General features: G+C 37.3%; 1 protein-coding gene across 3 annotated transcripts in view; it reads left to right on the forward strand.

Annotated features, from left to right (window-relative positions):
• The window catches only part of tnfsf14 (TNF superfamily member 14), a 31,311-nt gene extending 12,129 nt beyond the window's left edge, over positions 1 to 19,182 (forward strand). The window contains exons 1-5 of one of the 3 annotated variants that reach the window (XM_055186516.2): positions 5,745 to 5,880; positions 8,706 to 8,989; positions 13,929 to 13,968; positions 14,120 to 14,197; positions 16,622 to 19,182. In XM_055186516.2, coding sequence (XP_055042491.2) covers positions 8,789 to 8,989; positions 13,929 to 13,968; positions 14,120 to 14,197; positions 16,622 to 17,025 — 723 coding nt within the window. In that variant the 5' untranslated portion in view covers positions 5,745 to 5,880; positions 8,706 to 8,788 and the 3' untranslated portion in view covers positions 17,026 to 19,182. Of the gene's footprint in view, positions 1 to 5,744; positions 5,881 to 7,823; positions 8,990 to 13,928; positions 13,969 to 14,119; positions 14,198 to 16,621 lie in introns of those variants that run through there. The other 2 variants (XM_055186524.2, XM_055186511.2) reach the window with 2 other exon arrangements.
• The last annotated feature ends 4,346 nt before the right edge of the window (positions 19,183 to 23,528 follow it).

Genomic DNA, 23,528 nt, shown 5'->3' on the forward strand with positions numbered 1-23,528 from the left:
AACAATGGATATAGTTTATTATCCGGATTAGCAGCGGAGTTTTGCATGTGTGTTTGATGCGGTGGATTTTCAGAACCGGGTCATGACGAGTTACACGTGGTAAGTAAGACTTCTGTCTTATGTTGGAAATAGGCGCGTGTATATTATATAAATGACACGAACATGTAGTGAATCATAAGTTAAAAAAGTGTTGTATAGTGTTGCATGACTCGTACTCGCTCCTCCCGTGTTATAACTCCTCCTTCTTCATTTTTTCGTACGTTATCGGAAAGATTCAGTAAAGCTAATCTTTCTTTTATAAATCTGATTAAACTAAAGACTCTTCGGAGATATAAAGGATGTCATACTACTCTATAGGTACTCCAGATTAATATCAGAAATGCAGAAACAGCGTGTGTTACGTGAGCTTTAAACTTTTTAAAGTTATTGCGTGATTGTGTCACATTCGTAAAAAGAAAGACAAGCACCTGGCTACTATAATGCACAGGTTTGCTGCTGTGGATGATAAAGAGTTTGTAGCTTCCATCAAAGAGTTTAAACTTGTTCCTTCTGATCTCTCTGATGAAGCCAACACAGAAGTGACTTTAACTGCAATTCATTGACTGGCCGTAACTTTTCATAGACCCTCATGTTAAAATGCCCAACTTTACAGTAGAAAATAATATGTTTACAGTCTGGTACAAAAAGTGAATTTGGTCTACATCAGTGGTTCTCAACTCCAGTCCTCGTGCCCCCCCCTCCCAGAACATTTTAGATGTCTCCATATATAAAACACCTGATTCAGTTCATCAGCTTGTAAGTGTGTTAATTAAGGAAAAGTTTCAAACATTCTAGAAGGAGCCTAATGAGTGGATTGTTTCATATAAGGAAACATCTAAAACATTCTGGGAGGGGGGCCCGAGGACTGGAGTTGAGAACCACTGCTCTACGATATATAGCAAATTTTGCCCTTCATGACAACTGTGAGGGGGATGCATTTTTTTCTTACTCGTCTGTTTAAATTATATTAAGCCTTAAAGTTCTGCATAATTATGGGCATGGCCAGTTGAGTGACGGGTAAACTGCCACTGCCGTCACTACCGTCGAGCTAGGGGGGCGTGGTTTCACCTTAGCTTCACCCACGTCCCGCCTCTTTACCCATTTTTGGGTTATCTGCGAGTGATGCGCTGTGACGCACGGCCAAGATGGTTACGGCAGGCACCACCTACTATTGGCTTTAAAAATGATCTTCACAAACCATTATACACTATTTCCATATTTTTACAGTCTATGGTCCTTACCAGGGTTCGAAATTAACACCACTAACCTGCCAAATGCAGGTAAAAATCAGCTGTGGCGGGTAACATTGGCTGCATCCGAAATCTCTAAAATGGTGCATTCTAAGGCATGAAGGCACATCTGAATCGAATGTTTGGTTTAGTTCCTGTCTCCTGAGATACCTTCATCGTCTTGTCCCACAATTCTTTATTTTTTAAAGTTATATTTTTTGGCCATTTTGCCTTTATTTGGACAGGGATTAAGGAGAGGACAGGGAAGTACAGGGAGGAGAGAGGAGGATGGGATCAGCAAATGACCACGAGTCGGGAATCGAACTCGGTGCGAAAGCACCACATGACGGAGCGCTGCCCACTCACCATCGCTCCGACCTTGTCCCACAATTCTATGCGTGTGTGTACGCCAAAAAAGTGGCTGGAGCACTAATTTAGTGTTTATATATATAAATTTATACAACAGTTCTTTCTGGTTCTCGAATCTGATTGGCTAAGAGCCATACGATATTGTGCTGATAACAGCACTGTAACCGCTTCACCTTTCGTATTATTCCGCCACCTAGTGAATGGAGGTCCTAAGCAGGCTCATCTCTGAATGGAAAAACACAGACGCGCTGTTTGAATCACGCTCCGTGTGTCTCATTAGTTGGCTCATAAATCAGTCTGAATCCCCAATCAGAAGTTATTATTCCGTCAAAGATCAGCGCTCTTGGATGTTACGTTACAGTTAATGGGAGAAATGTCTTGTCACATCGTGTGGACGATTAACACTTGGAAAGAGGAATATAAACACTCGTTTTTTTTCTGGAGCTATATTTCTTATCAGAACACGAAAACACCGTGGAACTGCAGGTAAGCACCGCAGCTTTTAAATGTGGACATTGATCATTTACTTTATCGTAACCTGACTATTAAAACATGTTATGAGATATCGCCACTGGTATATTTATAAGCAGCATGCAAAAACATATCTCTGACACTTATAAAAAACAGTTTTATATAGTACTGACAAGAACAAAGTTTAATAATAATAATCGAGTGCTCGTATCACGTTAAGAATAAATGAGAAAGCAATAGTAACGTTATACAAATAGTTTTATTAACTTTTACCTCGCGCCAAAACAATAACAACACAAAAGACACTAAATATGAATTAAAAAACAAATAATAGTTTGATCATGACACCAAATACTGCTGATTTGATCTCATTTTGACGATCATAAACAAACAAGGCCAACATGAGAGCCAGGGTATCTCTGTCAGAAATGTAGCCCAGAGAGGGCGGTGGTCAGCGGGGCGAGTGAACACTGATGTCCGCTCATGCTTTGGTTCTCATTCGTACCGAATCTCACTAAGCAAACGTTCAAACAGGCGCTATCTTTACTAATCGACTGCAGATTTAAATATAATACATATACATTCTCGACTGAACTAATCTTAAAACTACACTTTGTGACCAAGAAACGGTAATATAAAGTAACGGCTTTTCTGTCCATTGAGTTGTTATGAGCTTCAAAGCAGCCGAAAGTTTTACCTGTCATTCTGGCCGCCCTCAAATCCGTGGCGGAAGAAGTAGTTCTCAAACAAAGAGGCTTTTAAAATAACTCCGTTGTTGTTTTCTAGTTTTCGTTTTTCAAACGTGCGCCGTCGAACTGTTGTATAAAAGCAATATCGCTCTCGGAGTCGTGTGATATAGCTCTATATCATCACGGCTGTGATTGCCTCCGGCACTCGGCCTGCGGCCTCGTGCCTCTGGCCTAATCACAGCCGTGATGATATAGAGCTATATCACACTCCTACTCGAGCGATATTGCTTAAATATATATATATATATATATATCCAAGCCAAATCTGCACAATATAAGCACAAATGCACAAATGGGTGATTCTCATGAAAACTTGGTTTTAAAAATGTCAAGCATGAAAATTTAAAAATTGCTTAAATTTACTTTTTTTCCCACCAGACATTGAAAAACAAAGTCTGGAGTAAATGGGAACATTAATTTAAAAACTTTAACTTATCATTTAACACTTTTTGTAACATAATTTAAAAAATTTGTCCTAAAAAATCTCATTACCGCAACAGTCAGAAAATATCAACACTGACATATTTTCAAAATGACAAGACAAACCTGAAAAAACATAATTTGGAGATTCTGCACATGCATTTAAAATCAAAGTATTATGCTTCTATTAATTAAATTAACATTTAATAAGCATCTGTTGCGGTAATGATAATCAAAATGTCGTGTAAGCATTCTGACAAGACAATATTTCAAATTAACTGTAAAAAAATGATCTTACCTGGTAGCCATCTTGAAGTAACTGGTCCATGTGCTTGGTCACTCAAAATCAAACTTTATTAAAATTCTGTATGTGTGCTTAAACTGTTCTCAAAAAGTGTTGCGGAGGATGAGAACATCAGGCATGGACACATCATTTTCCTCATTTTTCTTCATTATTATTATACATGAATATTCAGTAAATATTTTTTCTGTCATCTAGCAAAACATCCATTAATTTTTTTTCTTAATATTTTTGTGTTAATTTGATTAAATTACAACATAACGCATGTTCAAACACAGCCGGACACATTGCGGTAATGAGAATTTCAGCAGAAAATTAGATAAAATGTACAATTATAAATTCTTATGTTGAAATCACACATTGTGCAAGGTAGAACACAGTATTGTGTTAATTCTGATGCTTTTTAATGTTACTATATTACACATTTTAAAGCTAAAATCATTAGTGCCGTGGTGTTTCAATGGTTTCGTGAGAATCACCCAAATACTCTTACAGCATTATTGCACTGCATCTGTGCATTTCTGCCTCATACTGGGTACACACCAAAATATAATCGGGCTGATTTTGGGCCGATTCCCCCCTTCTGACAATCCAAGCTATGTACTGATTATCTTGATGGTTCTACAGATTATCTTATCAGATTTTTCCTTGATGTGAGGTGTATTAAGAGTGTCCGAACCTGATCGGAAGAACATCGAAGCTGCCCCGATCGCGAATCGTAAATATTCAACATATTGAATATTTACGAACAGAAATCCTGATGTGTGGGGGGAACCCTGAGGACAAACATGCGCTCGCTCTTGAGATTATCACGTGAACCGAAACAATATCCAATCAAAAAGCGAGATGATGGAAGATGGAAGTAGTCATGGCGCAGCACAAAGTGAAGTTCATGCAAAGTGAACTTGTACAGACCATGTTCCCGCTGTCTCCATGACTTCATCCAAAGCCTTTTCTTTAATCCTCTTAAATTTTCTGTGAAAATCATTCCAAACACTCTCATTGAAATTTCTTCCTACATATCGTCCGCCATGCGTATTCTGAAGTCTCGCAAGATTTTGGGAGATTTCCTGTGTTCATAGTCGAGACTCTGAATGAAAATCTGTTTGTGTGTGGTGTGTGCTGTCTTTGACACATCATGTCACACCACACATCATGATTCATGTTTGTGGTCTATCACATTTTAAAAATCTTATAAGATGTAAAAAATCTTTTGGTGTGTACCCAGCATTACTTGAACAGACCCGTCACTACGTATTACTAACCCCAGCGTAAAAAAGGAAAGTCGCCCCAAACAACAAAGAATAAAGAAAAGCAAAAGTTTTAATACAAAATGGCATACTGATATATGTGTAGTAAAAAACACCAAACAAATAAGTTTGTTGTTGAAATGAACAGCTTCAAGTTGAAAGCTAAAAGTCATCTACAGACCTTAGCAACAAGACAAGCAAAGTTAATGTCTATTAAAAACAACGTTGCAGTAAAATGCTGAAGTCATCACTATTACTGCAGACCGAATAAAACTTCTCTTTCGAAACGTTCATGCTGTGGCGAAAAAAACGGAACACCCTTTTCTGATTACATATATGATATACTGTTTAAAGTACTGTTGTGCTCCTTTACAGATGAATACTAGTTACTTAAATACATACTGTCCTGTTTGTAATGAACTGTTTGCCAAGTAATATTAGCTAATCCAAGCTCTCCATAATAGCTTGTTTTTAAAATAAGTATCTTACACTTATCAAGCCCGCATTCATTTGATCAAAAATACAAAAAACAGTAATATTGTGGCATAAATAAATTATATTTAAATTATATTAAAATAGAAAACCATTATCAGGACGAGATAACTGGGGACATCTGAGCATTTGGTTAATCTAAAATCTACCAATTTTAGCAGACTACCCTTTAAATTGATCTAAAATACAGTTTTGGTCAAAATGGCAAAGATGAAAGAGGAAGGGAGGAGATGGCAGGATGAGATAATTTTGTTTGAATAATACAAAATTCAGATTTTATTTAAATAATAAATAATCATAAAATACATAATAAGTATAAGCTAGTAATGAATGGCCGAGTAGCCAAATTGGCTGGTGAGTGAAAAGGTTCATTTCAAAGTTTCAAACCCGGGTCTAGGGAATCATCTGCTGTTGAAACAATGAAATCTCAAACTGTTGAGAGTCTCCAAAAAGGGGAACCTTAACAGAGCTCGTGCCACAGGAGTTAATAACAACGACGGTTTTTAACATCTGAAAGTGGTTAAACACTGGAGCAGAGATTACTTTTTTCCTCTAAATAGGTAAGACATCAACGGCAGCAATATTTACAATACAGACATATTACTTGTTCAAAATTTTTCTGATGTCATGTTGATGTGTAATGCCACATCACAGTGTGTAATCTGTTTCAATTGGAGTTGGCAAAAGAGAGACAAACATTATTGCTTTAAAAATTATCTTTTAAAAGAGACATTGCAACTGGTGGCGACTAGTGACTTCTCTTCCAAGGGTTGTAAATTCAAAATATGTGTTCGGGGTGTCATTGAACCATGCTGCACATGCGTTGAAAGGGTTTATGATAAAAGAGATGCTCACGTACTCGCAAGACACTAACTTAACAGTAAACTCTGATTACACATAAGCGAGTATCTGGCAAACGTGATCGTCTCTTTTATCATAAATCCCTTCGAAGCGTCTGCAGCAGGCAGGTATTTAAAGCTCCCGTTCTTTCTGTATTTTTGAAGCTTTGATTGTGTTTATAGTGGCCAATATAACACATGTTCATGTTTCACGTGTAAAAAAACCGCGGTATTTTTCATACAATTGACTTATCTGTATAGCGCTGTTTTCACTGTCCTCAAAACAGGCTGATGTCTTCCTAGTTCTGTGAAGTCCCTCCTTCAGAAATATGTATCGAGTTCTGATTGTGTAGACAGTCCAGTTTTTTTGAAAATATTTCCAGCTCACCTAGAGTTAAACATTTGAATTATCTCATCCTCCCATCTCCTCCCTTCCTCTTTCATCTTTGCCATTTTGACCAAAACGGTATTTTAGATCAATATAAAGGGTAGTCTGCTAAAATTGGTAGATTTTAGATTAATCAAATGCTCAGATGTCCTCAGATATCTCGTCCTGATAATAGTTTTCTATTTTAATATACTTTAAATATCATTTATTTATGCCACAATATTACTGTTTTTTGTATTTTTGATCAAATGAATGCTGGCTTGATAAGTGTAAGATACTTATTTTAAAAACAAGCTATTATGGAGAGCTTGGATTAGCTAATATTACTTGGCAAACAGTTGATTACAAACAGTACAGTATGTATTTGAAGTAACTGTAGTAGTGATATTACGCACTGCCCGTATAGTCCCTTTTTTTAAATTTCAATGACAGGGGACTATTTTCGGGCAGTGCATATTATCACTACACCTGCTGCAGCCATCCCAGACAGCAAACGACTCTGGGCCGGATCCGCTCCGGATCAGCGCCAGAGCTGTTGACTTCGGCACAGATCCGGAGCGGATCCGGCCCAGAGTCGTCTGCTGTCTGGGATGTTACATCAGCAAAGTCCTTGTTATTACACCAGAATGAGAGTATAGTTCTAACCATATCTGCCTAGAAAATCACAACTTTTAATTTTCTTAGTACACGATGTAACTACAGAGGAGTCAAGTTTTAAATAGGAAAAATATCGAAACTCTTAAGTTATTTTTTAGCGCGATGCTAATGGTCTAATCAGATTTAATGGATTATGCTAAGTTATGCTCAAAGTGCTAGCGCCAGACCCGGAGATAGGGCGGCCATTCGCGCCAGTTCCGCCGGACACGTCCCGAACATGTTTTCAGGTTCGTTCTCCGGAAGTCGCGTTGGTCGACCGCATACATCATCAAGGTTTAATATTTCGGGTTTAATTTCAGAAAAGCAACCGTTACATTTCAAGGTAAGAATGAAATTACAATCTTAATTTTCTAATTTTAACTGAAATGTGCGAACCTCGATGACGTATGCGGTCGAGCAACGCGACTTCCGGAGAACGCACCCGAAAACATGTTCGGGACGTGTCCGGCGGAACTGGCACAAATGGCCCACCCTACCCGGAGATCAGCTGAATGGATTTCAAAAGGGTAAGAATTTAAATATTTTACTCTAGGGGAGCTGGAAAATGAGCATATTTTGAAAAAAGTGGAATGTCACTTTAATATATGAATGTTTTGTGGGATGGATTTGATCCTATTCCTGTAGGCCCTTTCATAGCTGAGCCAGTCTAAAAATACAGTACTTTATTTCAAAAGTTGAAGTATTAACTTCATGTGAATGCAGAAAAATATCAATAACCTTTTGCTACTAAAAATAATTGTAATATTTTTTTAAATATGCATCATGGCTTATAAATTTCTAAGTAATAAAAATACAAAAATATTTTAGATTATGGACCGATGCCCAGCATGCCAGCGAATGTATTTACCACGCAATCAAGCTCATAGTAGACTCTGCTTAATAAAGACAAAGGGAGTGTGTACAAGTCTGGCTATACTTAAACTTATGTTTTTTGATCACGTTTGTGTGAGGTTTAAAGATAGAAATGAACATTGACCTGGTATGATAAACCTGTTAAAGTTTGTGAGAGGTGTTCACTAATATAGTGAATTTGTGAGCATGTGCTATGTAAGGGGGGGAAGTGGTGAAAGAGAGGTGATACAGAGGAAGGTGTGAATCGGAGGGCTTGTTGCATGGCCATAAATATGCTGTAGTTTCTACTTCTGCGGGTATTTGTACATCCTGCGAACTTTTTAACGTCCTCCTCGTCTTTGGTTCCAATTCGTTTAAATTCCACTAAACCCACTTACAATCTAAACTGGACCCTTTGCCTTACTATGAATGTGGAAGACAACATCTCTGCTCTTTTTTTATAGTCTAACTCTCTCTTTTGGGAAGTTGGAAATTCTCTAAAACATTTTTACAACATTTTTCTCAAAGCAAGCAGCTTGTGAGATGGACTAAGAATTTTTTTCTCTTTAGTTTACCTGAACCGTCCGCCCACCTGAGTGCTTTATGAGTGATGGTTATCTCTCAGTTTTAGATTGGGTCTCGCTCTTTCTCTCTTTCTTTGTGCATACAGTGGGTCTTCACACGGCGCGAAACAGCATCTTCTCATCTGGATGTTGAGTTGTCATCTCTTTTACGGGTCGAGACAGCCTGGACATGGTTCAGGGTGGTGTTAAGTATCCCTCAATTTTCACGGTGGACGGTGGCACGAGACCCCCTCCGCTGCCCCCCAAGCCTGGCCGTAGGCAAAGGAGCGGGGTGGTCCAGACACTGCTGGTGATACTGGTCTCTGTCGCTCTGTTTGGCATGCTGGTGGAGGCATGTTTAATCTACAATCTTTACATATCCAAAGAAAATGTAAGTATCATTCTGTCAACTTTCAGAAGTGTTCCTGCATTTGAATGGCTTTTCTGCTAACACTTTATTCAGTATCGACACTATCAGTCCATCAGTTTTGTTTTTCAGGGTGGGTTTCTGGTTTGCTTATCTTTGATAGCATTTTGAGATGTGAAACTGCTTCCTTTCACATTGTGGCAAAAGTAGGTTATGTTAGTTGGGTGTGGGGCACCTGATGTATTGCAGATAAAATATGAATATAAAAATATAGAATATATAAAAATGGAAAGTTAATATTAGGCAAAACTGAAAAATAAGTAAAAATTGGTAAATGATAGAAGAAAGGGTTTAAAAGGTAGTTACGTTATGATATAAAGTGAAAATACGACAAGACATCATGATATTTAGTTACTTATTGAAGTGAACTCAGTGTAGTATCTCAAATTGTTATGCTGATCATATCATCATGTGATTTAAATGCATATTGTAAAAAAATTACATTTAGGCATTTGGCAGACACGTTTTTTGTAAAGCAACTTACAAAAATGAGGAAAATTATTAAGCAATTTGTCTTAGGGAAGCAAATGTATGAGAAGTGCAATACAAAGTTACTTTTGTCCTACAGAGTTTTAATACTAACTGTTTAGGGAAGCAATTTTAAACACAATACAATACGTAATAATTGACGACAAGCCTTTGAATTATTCGAAAATAATGCTCACCCAAGGTGGTGATGCGGCACAACGCTGTAAGTTGATTCAACTTAAAAAACATAGGGTAACTCGCTGCCCCTAAATTTTGCCTTGTTAAACAAACAAGTAAATTTAAGTTAAATCTACTAAAGATTGCTGAACATGTGATTTAAATCTCGTTCCTTCCAGCAATACCCATATATCCTTGTTAGATTAACTAAATATTTCATGTTCTACAAATGGTCAGTTAACAATATCAGAAACTTTATTTCACACACACACACACACAAACACACACACACACACACACACACACACACACACACACACACACACACACACACACACACACACACACACACACGTCTTATTTTAACATAGTTTTAAACAATTTGTAATGTTAAGAGAAATCTGCAACTGTGCCAAACTTCACACAGAGACCTCAACACATAAGTCTTAATAATGGTGATGACAGTAATCAATAGTGTTGTAGTCAAGACCACCTAAACCGAGACCAAGTCATGCCCAAGACGGGCCGAGACCGAGACAAGACCAAGACTTTAAAGGGTCGAGACCAAGTCAAGACCAAGACAGGCCAAGACCGTGTCAAGACCAAGACCAGTGCAAGTCACTGCATTAAAACACTTATGATAAAATGTGGAATATGTATATGATTAGGCACTTCTTGTCTGTGTGTGCATGTGTGTGTGTGTGTACCTGGTAATTATCACGTTGTGGGGACTAATTGTACTAAGAGGAATACCAGTATTTTTGTGACCTTGTGGGGACATTTTGATGTCCCCCATGAGGAAACATGCTTATAAATCAAACAAATTGATGTTTCTTGAAAATTTGAAGTAGCAGAAGGGTTTTGTGATGGTTGGGGTTAGGGAATGGGGTAGGTAAGGGGAATAGAATATACAGTTTGTGCAGTATAAAATGTATTACGTCTATGGAATGTCCCCACAAAACATGGAAATCAGAATGTGTGCGCGTGCGTGTTTGTGTGTGTGTGTGTGTATGCCATCAAGTTGATAAAATTTAACCATTTATTCTGAACTGCCTTTCCATGGTTTGCCATTAACACAATGCAGGTGTTTTTAGTAATAAAATTAGAAAAATTGTCATTGTGAGAAACGTAAACAATGCTTAAACAATCCCAACATCATATACCAAACCTGAATAAACTGCATAATATTAATGATAAAAAATACATTTGTGATGTGCCATCAGTTGTGGTCTTGACCAGTCTTGAATTAAAATTCAACCGAGACGAGACCGAGTAAAAATGCAGTCGATTCCAAGACGAGACCAAGACCTTTAAAAAGTGGTCTTGAGACCGGTCTCGAGAACTACAACACTAGTAATCAAATCTCATGAAGTGAAAAGATGAGCTCTTGACTTCACCACAAAAATAATAAACTACAATGATAACTAAAACAACTACAGTAGTAGAAATAAAGACATTAGACAGCAAAACAGTGTACTTATTTAGGCTACAAAATCTGGGTTACACTGTAAAAATCTTTTGCTAAACATAAATAATATTAAGTTGAAATGACTTGTAAATCTGAGTTGAATAAACTTAAAAATTTAAGGCAACAAAGTTTTTTTTACAATGTGGCAGTGAATTATTAATAAAGGATCGGAGTAGGGGTGCACCGATATATCATCCGATGATGCTTGCAATGCTTCTCAATGAATTACGGTGAAATGTTGCTACATCCAAAGCCAGAGGGCGCTCTCGTTCAGAAACTCAATATGCGCTGCAGATGAAGAGCCATACACACGCAGCTATGGCCCTGTCCCAAATAACGCACTTCATGTGGACTTTCGACCTTGTGGCCTTAAATTGCACATGCTCGCTTAGTCTATGAGTCCGTATGGTGTCTTCTGCGAAGCCCGCACTGCAGCAGGCTTTGCGCACTCTACCAACCCACTTGTCCTTGCGAAAGAGCAATCGGACAAATCAAACGACGAAAGGGAGGAGTTCACACTGACGGGCAACTTCTCTTCTTATTTCCGGCGTAGATTACATACAAAGTCAATGCAAAGACGCAATCGGACACATCCTTGTGTAGGGCAATGCGGATGACGCAATATGGGCAGCGCGTTTGCAGCGAAAAAACGCGCTGTTCGCCTCAAACGCGTCTTCGCCCAAGTTAAAAATATTCCACTTGAGCGAAAAATTTGCATGACACAAAGTTAAATACCGCGAGTAATCTATAGTGAGTAACGCGATGCTCCGCATTTGATGTGTACGTAGCATAACTCTGGGTTCACACCAGATGCGAGTTCAACGATTTGCGCAAGTAGACTACATACAAAGTAAATGCAAAGACGCGATCAGATGCGTCCTCGCTTGGGACGATGCGAATGACTAGTTCGTGCGAATGGCGCGAATTGATAGTGCTGCGGCAAACGCGCGAGATGAAAGATTTGAACTTTGGTGGAAAAATGCGCCATGTTAATCAATCAGGAGCTTGCTCTAGTAGTGACGTGATTACAGAAAGCGAGCGGAGTCACAGAAGGCGACTCCCATGACGTGAATTTCCGCGTGAATGTCTTAATGACTAGATTTTCATTCGCGTCTTTCATGCGTGAACGAAGCGAGTAAACTTAAAATGTTCAAGCGGCAAACTAGACACGGTAGACGGGAATTTGACGCCTCAAACGCGGCTGGTGTGAACCCACGGTTAGGGATATATTTATGTTGCTGTTCTTCAAACCTTTTCAGGTATTTTCATGATAGTAAAGAATATGTATAATGATTATGTTTGACGAATGTTGCTTTTTCAAATGCATGTTATAAATGAGTCAAACTAACAGTGATTTTAGACTTACTGATTAAAAGCCGTTGTACATAATATAGTTGTGCGTAATATCGGCTGTGCGATTCAGAATAGTTATTGGCCACGTATTATTAGTGTATATCTGCATTTATCGGTGCACCCCTAGACAGAGGCCTGTGGTATAAAATACAATACATACACATTGTGATTATGTTCCTGTATAGCTCAGTAGTACAGCATTGTGTTAGCAGTGCAAAAGGTCGTGGGGTTGATCCCATACGGATGAAAATGTATGCTTTGGATAAATTAAAAAATAAATGAATATACACTCAGATACGTGCTCCTCCCTTTACTTAAGGTTTGCAGAAGTATAACTGGACTGCCCTGCTTAAACTTAAACCACACCAGTACTGTGGTCACCTAACCTATAGCTATTACAAGAAACAGGTTATAGCCTACATGCAACGCAGTAATCTGATGTAGCAGTCTGACACAAATTAAACAGGAAACGTGGTCTGAGAGTCTATTGTTAAATATAATGAAGTGTTTCATAGTGACTAACTAGCAATGTTCACTAGCTCAACACTAGAACAAAGTAGTGTAGCCTTCAGTAGTAAAGCAGAGTAGCATACTTACATACTTACAACCAAAAGTGACTTACAAATAAAAACATTTACAAATGCTGAAAATTTTTTTTCCCCTTAATCTCCAAAATCACTGAAATTACAGGGATTTTACACATGAAACAAAAACTAGTACATTACATAACTAATAGATCTGTGGATTTTATCTGCTTTCAGTTGACGCTTGATATTTTCTTTTGACTCTTCTTTGGTTTAGCCACCGATCCATTTTTACGTTATTAAAACAGAATGTCAAGAACTGATATCACAGTTTCGCAAGTGCATTAAAAATCGACTTAAATAAGTGATGATTTTGTATAAAAACTTGCCTAGTTTATGTCATCTTTTGGCGGACCACTGGGGGGGTTTGGACCACACTTTAAGAATTACTGGTATAGGGTGATAGTTCACCCATAAATGAAAGTCATCATTTACTCACCCTCAACTTGTTACAGACCTGTATACATTTCTTTGTTCTGCTAAAAACAAAATAAGATATTTTGGGCAATGTTTGTAACCAAAGAGTTTAAAGCACCATTAACTTCCATAGTATTCTTGATTCTTACTGTGGTGTGGAAGTCAATGGTGCTCCTGCTTCCTGCTTGATAACAAATATCTTTACATTCAGCAGAACAAAGAAATTACGTGTCAATTGGATAAATATAGGAAAAAGTGTCTGACCTTAAACCGATTCACTTTACTTTATAATACTGTAATGCATGTGTTCCCTGGGAATCAAACCCATGCTCTTGATGTTGCAAATGTTATGTTTAACCAGTTGAGCTAAAGAAACCTGCGAGTAATCATTGAGTGTAAGACACATAAATATATAATGCTCATTTTTCATCTGCAGACCCTTTCGGATGCTCCAATGACCGACATGAGAAAACAAGGTACAGATTGCTTTCATTGTCACACAGATTTAAAGTTTATATTCATGCAACGAATAACATTTTTTCACAATTTAAATAATTAATTGTTTAACTAATTATCAATATCAGATTGCACATGAATCTATTTTTATGTGTTTTTGGCATATCAAAGAAAAGGAAGATGCAACAACCTCCAAAGCGAAACCAAGAGGACAAATGAACCCACCAAAACCAATGGCACATCTGAATAGTAAGTTCTGAGCTGTCTGTTCTCGTGTGGGAAAAGGAGTCTCGTAATTTTGGTTTGAATGGTTATTAGTGTCATCCTACATTATACAAGTGAAAGTATGTGAATGATGTACTATAGTTGATGGGGTTGTTAAAAACAGATTGTGCCTTATGGGGCTGTGGACACTGGACGACACTCTCAGAAATAAAGGTACAAAAGTTGTACCTTTTTGTCACTGGGACGGTACAACTTTAAATATGTACATTTTTGGTACAAAAGTGTACTTTTTGAAAAGGTTTTTGTACCTTTATGTACCTTTTTTTCTGAGAGTGTAGATTACGCACATAGGAACATTTACTCTATAAATGCTGGTTTGTTTCAACCCATGGTTGGGTAAAATATCAACAAACCCAACAGATGGGCTTAAATTAGTCATGCTGGGTTTTATTTTGACCCATGGTTGGGTAAAATACTAACATTTCACACAGCTATTTAACCCAGTGGTTATTTAACCCATATTTTACCCAGCCATGGTTTGCTGAAGCTACACAATGTTGTTACTTTTTAAAGTATATGATTCATTCATTCATAAAGCGGACATGTGACGTGGCTAAAAAGCACATTATCTTGTGTATTTTGGTGTTATGCTATGTGTTCATGTGGTTAAAGGTTAAAAAACAAATTATTTTCTGATTATTTTTGCTCTTCTATGCCCCACCTTTCTGAAACGCGTACATTTTTACAAAGCTTGTCGTTCTGAAAAGCATAGTCTGCTCTGATTGGCCAGGTATCCAATGTGTTTTAATTGGACGAATACCTCAAGCGCGTGATGGAAATGTTACGACCCTTACCAGATTTGGAAGATCAGCCTCAAAGCACATGGCGGCGGCAACAATACTACAGCGAGAATAAATATTACGTCATTTTTTTTTTGCATATACATTTGGGTGGTGTTATGCAAATCTTCCCATGTAGATATGCGTGAATGAGGCATTTTAGGAAGGCATGGATTAGCTTTCACTTTTAGAAAGAATATCTCTTTCGGTTTAAAACTTTGGGCCCTATTTTAACGATCTAAGCGCATTGTCTAAAGCGCACAGCACACGGTCTAAATGGGCGTGTCCGATGCCACTTTTGCTAATTTAACGACGGGAAAAATGGTTTGTGCGCCGAGCGCATGGTCGAAAAGGGTTGTTCCTATTTTTCTAATGAGTAAGGGGTGTGTTTTGGGCGTAACATGCAATAAACCAATGAGAGTCTTATCTCTCATCCTCTTTAAAAGCCAGTTGCGCTGGCGCTATGTCTAATCCCTATTTAGATGACGGACCTTGTAAACTGAAAAACTAAGCGGAGGAAGAAGACCCCCAGTTTGAGAATAACGTTGAAAAATGTGTTGTTTTCATTTTATTGCATTTTTTTATTAAAACCTTTATTTTCTTTCAGTCATAGAAGTATAAATATCAGGCTTTTAATTGCTGTAAATGTATTGATATTCTACATAATCACTGTAATCTCATAAAATAATTTGCAAATATGCAAGAAAAGGTTTGTACTCTAAAAATACAAACAAGAGATAAAGAATTTACAAACGTGCGGAGAGCCGAAGCGTTTCAGCACTCGAACAGCGCCATAGGATTTTTACAAAGCATTACTTAAAATGTTTCTCATCATATCCACAGGTACAGAGTCATCCTATACAAGAAATCCGTAAGATAGCATTTAAAAATATATGCATTTGTTTAAAGCAAAGCATTTATTTACTTACCAGGCTACAGGTGAAGCAAAATTGTGCCTTCTAACGTCTCATAATCGATCCTCATTTATGTCCAAGAGACTCAATAATAATCTTTTACATTCAATCCTTTAATCTTTCATATTTAAAAGTGTTTTTGTCGTCCCGTTTATAGGCGCATATTACTAATGCGCTCTTTAAATAACAAAAACAATATTGCGCCATTGACTTTAGAGCAGGTTTTTGTTGGTCAATGGGGTTGTCTATTTTAGTTGCTTCAAAATAGCTATGCACCTGAACACACTTAGTTTTCAGACCAGAACGCCCATGGGCGCAAAACTGGGCACAAGTGCATTTGCTATTTAAACAACAAGGCGCTAAACGTGAAAATGATAATTGCGCAGAGTTGTAAGTAGCAAAAGACACTTGCGTCGCGCATTGCGCCAGGTGTATGAAGAGCCCTTTATCTTTGCGACTATACGGATCTTGCACAAACAGCTATTAATGCTCCGCAGACAAAGGAAAACATAAAATCACATCGTATGACCCCTTTAAACCAAAACAAATTCCTTTTTTTCACATGAATTTGTTTAAAATGCATTCCTGCATTTAACTGTATAGATTCCTGTACTCCTGCATCATCCTTTTCATTTAAAGTCCATCATGTGCGTCTGAACTTGTGTATGATGCTGACCCTCTTCTCTCCTACATAGCTGGTCGACATCCTGATCACACGGGAGCAGCAGCAGATATCGTGCTGTGGACCGCCAGTCAGGAATCTATACTGTACAAGGTAAAACACAAAGTAAATGAGGGAAAACTCATCATACAGAAGGAAGGATACTATTCGGTCTACTCCAAGGTGCACTTCAAGGAGAACAGCACCTCTTTCAGCCACTCTGTCCTGCGGATTTCACCTCGCTACCCCGGTGAGATCCTGCTTCTCCAGTCTAGCAGGTTGCATCCTAAACCCATGAGACCAGGAACCCTGGACAACAGCTATCTCAGCGGAGTCTTTCATCTGTTCGAAGGTGATGCGCTTTTCGTCAGGGTCAAAAACTGTATTATTGTGTTGTCAAATTCGGCTGAGAACTACTTTGGTGTGTTCATGGTTTAGACCAGGGGTCCCTCAGAAGGTTCCAAGGGGTCCCCAGAAAACATAGAGTTAAAACCGAACAAAACAGAAAGTGTATGGCAATTATTTAAGTTTGTAAACAGTTTGCTGTCTTTATAATAAATTCTTTATTAAAAGACATGGATTAGGAATGAGGTCCCTCTGGGTTCATGATTTGTGGGGGTTCCTGCCATCAAATGTGCAGAAGATGTCAAAAACAAGCACATGGGTGAATCTGATGAAAAATTAATAAATGTGCAATAAGTAATTTTTAGTCATGTTATAAAAAATCCGTTATATTATATTTTTGATAAAGTGTACTACGAAAACATTAAAAATAAAAAATAAAAAAACTCCACAAAATCTTGAACAAAAAGCTATTTTATTTTAAACTTGCAGAAAAATGGCCCAGTCGACAGACATTTAAGAAGTCTTTGTTTTTAACAAGATATTCAATCGTATTGTTCATAACAGACCGCTTTGTAAATGCAGTGCAAGCTTTTCAAAGAGTGGCCAACAACAAACCCGCAGCTCATGAATAAAATCTCATTTCACATTTAAAAGAGCGTTTATGCTAAAGTGGTCATACATTATGACTGTTGTTGGCTCAGAAAACTTTAATGTTATAAGCTAACTTTGAATGGAAAACAATATAAGATATGACTCGCATCCAGACTCCAGTCATAGCAGTTTCTAGGACAGTGGTTCTCAAACTTTTTCGGCGTGCAGCCCCCCTTGTGCACGGTGCATCCCTTCGCGGCCCCCCAAAGAAAATGTATGACGTAAAACATCCTAAAACCTTTACTTGTTAAGTATAACAATACTTTATACTTTATTAGTCCCATCGCTGGGAAATTTGTTTTGGAAATAGTCCAAAAACCAATACATACCATTCACAAAATGTTACATGCATTAAAAGAAACAAGTTGTGAAAAATAAGTAAATTAAAAACACAATTGCATTATTTCACATTATTTAATCTTTCAGTAGGAACAAATTTGTTGTTAAGACCTGTACATCAAGATCGTACTGCTTTCCCACACAAAAATGTGGGTAAAATTTGGGTTAAAAAACACTGGGTTAAATAACCGTATTTTTTTAAATTAAACAAAATATATAAACTTATACAACATATTTCTGTTGGTTAGTAGCCATATTTTTTAAGGGTTAATTATACAGAATTTACGAAATAATTGCATTTTAAAAAAGTGTCATAAAACTGGCCCCCAGTTTGAGAACCACTGGTTTAGAAAACATTTTTATTCTACATAAATTAGGGGGAGGAGTCATCATGCTGTGATCACATGACCAGATGCATCTTGTTAGAGTATTGTAGTGATGACGTATTGTTGTAGGCCAACCAAGTTAGCATCGCTGATGAATATAAAGTTGTAAAAATCATGAGTGTGAGGTGTTAGTCCAATCAAACATGAAAAACATATAGGTCATGTTAAAGGGCCCATATTATGCAAAATCCACCTTTACAAGGTGTTTGGACATAAATGTGTGTTTTCAGTGTATGAACACAACCACCCTACAATGAAAAAAATACCCTCTCCTCATTTTTTAATTCCTGTTAAACCAAAGCAATCTCATTAGACATGCTGTTTTGATTGTCTTGTTAATGTGACGTCACACTGATAAAGCACCGCCCATTGCCACTGACTGGAAACTTTACCCAAAAGCTTTTCTAAGTGTGTTTTTTAGTTTTTTTACTGGCAAGATAGTGAGGAGCTGTAGCTCATTTGCATTTAAAGGTAGAGCCATTAAAACAGCTCGTTTTTGCTCCCACCCAAATAAGGGCATTTTGGACATGCTATAAAAATGATCTGTGGGGTACTTTAAACTTCACAGACACATTCTAGGCACACCTGTGACTTATATTACATCTTGTAAAATGATATTCGCCTTGCACCTTTTATTATCATTTTTAAGAAGAGGCCGCAAACGTATTTTTTCTCCCAGGCGTTTTAATCAAATTTTACTACTTTGTTATTTTAGTTTATTGTCTTCCATGTTGTTTTATTCAAATTTTATTGTATTTTTATTTATTATTATTATTTTTTATACTCTGTTCAGCTTTCCTGTGTTTAAATGTGCTATATAAATAAAACTTACTAACTTACTTACTTACTTACAGACCTTAATTTATGCATTTAACCAAAAACCCATTTAAAAAAAGAAAACCTATTTACGATGGACATGAAAGTGTCAAAATGCTTGCTTCCGGGTTTTGGTTGACGAAACTATGTCATGACCGCAGCACTCTATTCCAGTTAATGAAGAGAAATACATGAATCATGTCAGTATACAGTGTGTATAGTGTTTAAGACCTCTGCCCAATCAGCTGTTTAGAAAGACAAATAAGACATAAACATGAAAACTTTTGATGCAGCTTTATTTTCTTCTGTACATAAAAGACTGCATCTGCAATGTACTGGGCCACATTTAGTTGGTGTTTGTAAATATTGCATTTGACTTGTAATAGGCACACTGTAATTAAAGTAAAAAAGCATAACTTGTTTCTGTTTCAAAAGATATTTTGTACAATGTCTGTTCCACCAAAGCGTTACAGTGTTGAATGTAATGAGGTCAGTGCACAATGGGTTAATAACACCTTGACATTTCACTTGATCATTGACAGATATCTGAGTATAGTAGCCCACTGTCATATAGATTAATAAGAGATTATAGCTTATTTTGCACATCTTTTTACTATTTGAAATGAATTTGTTAACTATTTAATTAAACTATAATTAATTCTCTTTAGGTATTTATACGTCTTAAATTTGGTGGGAAGTGTTCATGCATTTGATCCCATGATCGACATTTTCTCCTCAAATCACTAGTGGGATCATGTTGTAAACTTTACAGGAACAGTTCACCCAACACATGAAACTCCTGTCATTTTTATGCCAATTTTGTATATAAAAAAATCCGAAATTGAAGCATAGACATACTGTACATAGATGACAATCCCCATTTGCCCCACTGCTCAGATTCCATTACTCCACTTTGTCTGCCATATTAAACAAAACATTTTAGCCCTTTTCACACAGACTATGGAAAATATGCGTAAAATGTGTCTGGGATTTGTCCGGGGATCGTTTGATTTTGGTTTATTCACACTGCCAATTATTTTCCAGAATCCGTGCGTGTGTTTACACAAATCCTTTAAAGATTCTGTAAAGACGTGACATGTATTGTGTTTGCAATCGTGCACTTGCGCTGTAAAAAAAATGCAGCATGAAGTTAAAACATCTTGGTTCAAGTCAATTCAACCTACTATTTTAAGTTTTGGCTTGTAAAATCAAGTTGAAATTGTTTATCTTATTTTTTTTAAGTTAAAGTAACATAAAATGTATGTTGATTTGAAAAAAGTGGAGGATTTTGGTGTGGTGGAATTTTTCTGCAACGTTGTGATTTTGCTTATTATCTGTGATTGAGACCACGTGCATTTTTCATTATAGTAAGATCATAAACTAGTGCATGGCATGCTTTTCTATAAAATTTGTCATCGTAAATTTGCTTATTATCCTGAAGCACCTTGCCAGGAAGATGTCAATAACAACAAAAGAAATTGGTTTTCACACGTGGCATAACCAAGCATGTGTGCACCAGTTTAAATGGTCACCATCAACTTTTTTTGTGACTTTTTGTTTATTACTTTTCTGCAATTGTTTATCTTTTAATGAGATGATGTGCAGGTTCACCATTTTTAAAACAAAATGTTTGTTAAATTCTTTTTATTTAATTAAATAAAAAATCAATTCAACCTACTATTTTAAGTTTTGGCTTGTAAAATCAAGTTGAAATTATAGTTATAGTAACATAAAATATATAGTTGGATTTTGGTGTGGTGGATTTTTTTCTGCAACGTCGTAAATTTGCTTATTATCTGTGATTTCGAGACCACGCGCATACATTATTCATTATAATAAGATCATAAACTAGGGCATGACATGCTTTTCTATAAAAAATTGCCGTAAATTTGCTTATTATCCGTGATTTTGAAAACATGCTCATGCATTTTTCATTATAATAAGATAATAAAGTAGTGCATGACATGTTTAAAGGGACACTCCAGTTTTTTTTAAAATAGGCTAATTTCACAGCCCCCTTAGAATTAAACATTTGATTTTTACCGTTTTGGAATCCATTCAGCTGATCTCCGGGCCTGGCGGTACCACTTTTAGCATACTGTAGCTTAGCACAATCCATTAAATCTGATTAGACGATTAGCATTGCGCCTAAAAAAATAACCAAATAGTTTCGATATTTTATTTAAAACTTGAGTCTTCTGTGGTTGCATCGTGTACTAGGACAGACGGAAAATTAAAAGTTGGCGTAGTAATCAGGGACTTTGCTGACATGGCATGGCTGCGGGAGACGCGGTGGTGTTGCGCACTGCCTGAAAATAGTCCCCTGCTATTGAAAGTTACCAAGGCCACTATTTTCAGGCAGTATGTAATATCACTACGCCTGCAGCCATGTTACAGCAGCAAAATCCTTGATTATTACGCCAGAATGAGAGTATAGTTCCTACCCATATCTGCCTAGAAAATCACTTCTTTTAATTTTCTGTCAGTCTTAGTACACGATGTAACTACAGAAGAGTCAAGTTTTAAATGGGAAAAATATCAAAACTCTTTGGTCATTTTTTAGCATGATGCTAATGGTCTAATCAGATTCAATGGATTGTGCTAAGCTATGCTAAAAGTGCTAGCGTCAGACCGGGAGATCGGCTGAATGGATTCCGGAATGGTGGAAATCGGATGTTTAGCTCTAGGGGAGCTGAAATATTAGCATATTTATAGAGAAGTGGAGTGTCCCTTTAAGCTGTCGATAGATTTCAGTTTCACCTCGAATAGCGTTGCGCTCCCTGATCTCTGCTTCTTTTCAGTTTGCAGACATTTTTTGTTATAAATGTTGATCTGCATTTAAACCCCCATGTCAAAGTGCTGAATGATAACTTCACGTTGCGATGACACGCGCTTCACGGCACGCCCCTTGCGGCATTGTTTCTGCCTTTTGTTTACACAGGACGGGTTCCAGAACTGTAATGTCAATTACTACGTCACCATTACGGAACGATCCCGAAATCAATTACGAGAAATGTTTGCGTTCACACAGAAGGCACACAGGCTTGGCAAATTTATGGGATTTTTTTGGGATCAATGTGCTGTGTGAAAAAGCTTTTGTCTCCTGTTGGAAATATGAATCATTACTGCGCTTTTCATCCAGTAAACTGCAGCAATTGTGACACACTAGGACTGAGTCGTGTGTGAGCATCGTGCCAGGAAGATGTCAATAATAACAAAAGAAATTGGTTTTCACACGTGGCATAACCAAGCGGGTGCACCAGTTTAAATGGTCACCATAAACTTTTTTGTGACTTTTTGTTCATTTCTTTTTATCTTTAAATTAGATGTGGATGAGTAAATGTTGCATTTTTTCCATTTTTAAAATAAAATGTTTGTTAATTTGTCTTTTAATTTAATCAAATAAAACGTATACAACACCTCATTGTGGTTTGAATCATTTCTTGCTCGCGACAGATGCAGGTGTCGCGTTTACTCATTTGAGCGGATTATCTGCAGCGCTGCGGTTTGACTTTTTCCGCTTGTCCACACCGACTGACACTTTCATCGCTGAACAATGCATGACTTTCATTTAATTTATTTTAAATGCGCAGTTTTCTATGACTCATGTTATCCTCCGATCTTCACAGTGAGAAGACGCGTGAGTCATTCGTCTTGGGAGATGTAACCTGTACAAATGTGTAGGATGACATGAAAGTGCGGTCTGCCACTACAAACATCTCAAAAACTGAGATCAGTAATCTTTTGGCTTTTTTTCTCTGCCCTTTGCGCAGACATCATTTAATCGTGTTTATCAGGTGCCGCGTTTGTTTAGTAATAATGTTTGTTTTAGTTTGTGTCTTATTCTAGGAAGTTGGTCTTTGTTAACTCCCACGCCTGTTGGTTTATTCTTACCAGAGCTGTTGTATGTTCGTAAACTTCACAGGAAGTGGGGGTGGGGGACGACAGCCGCGTGCACAGGTACGACTGTTTCGCTGACTCAGATCTGTCACTCGACACTTTTCTAATAAACTTGATGGAAGATTCCAACCAGCACACGGCACGCGGGCACTTTATCAAACCAAAAGTCAAAGTGAAATGGTAGGGCAAATATTTTATGAGTTTCGAATTTCATTCAGTAAATGCATACTTGGAGACGTGAATGAATTTGATCTTAACACCGTTTAAAACGTTTCAGTGGGATTATTTTGAGTAGTCTTTGCGTCATCCAGAGCTGACTAAAAACGTTAATTAAAATCACCAGCCATATAGACATTACTGTGAGACAGTCTGTCCATAAATTTTCTTTTTGTGTGTCGCGTCAGCTTGTAGGAACATCTGATTCAACGTATCACAGTTATTCAGTCTTTCTCCTCTCGCGGTTGGGTAAAACCGAAAGTAGTGCTCATATTTCGATGGATTTTC

The sequence above is a fragment of the Misgurnus anguillicaudatus genome, chromosome 19 (assembly GCF_027580225.2).
Source record: "Misgurnus anguillicaudatus chromosome 19, ASM2758022v2, whole genome shotgun sequence".
Classification (NCBI taxonomy): Eukaryota; Metazoa; Chordata; class Actinopteri; order Cypriniformes; family Cobitidae; genus Misgurnus; species Misgurnus anguillicaudatus.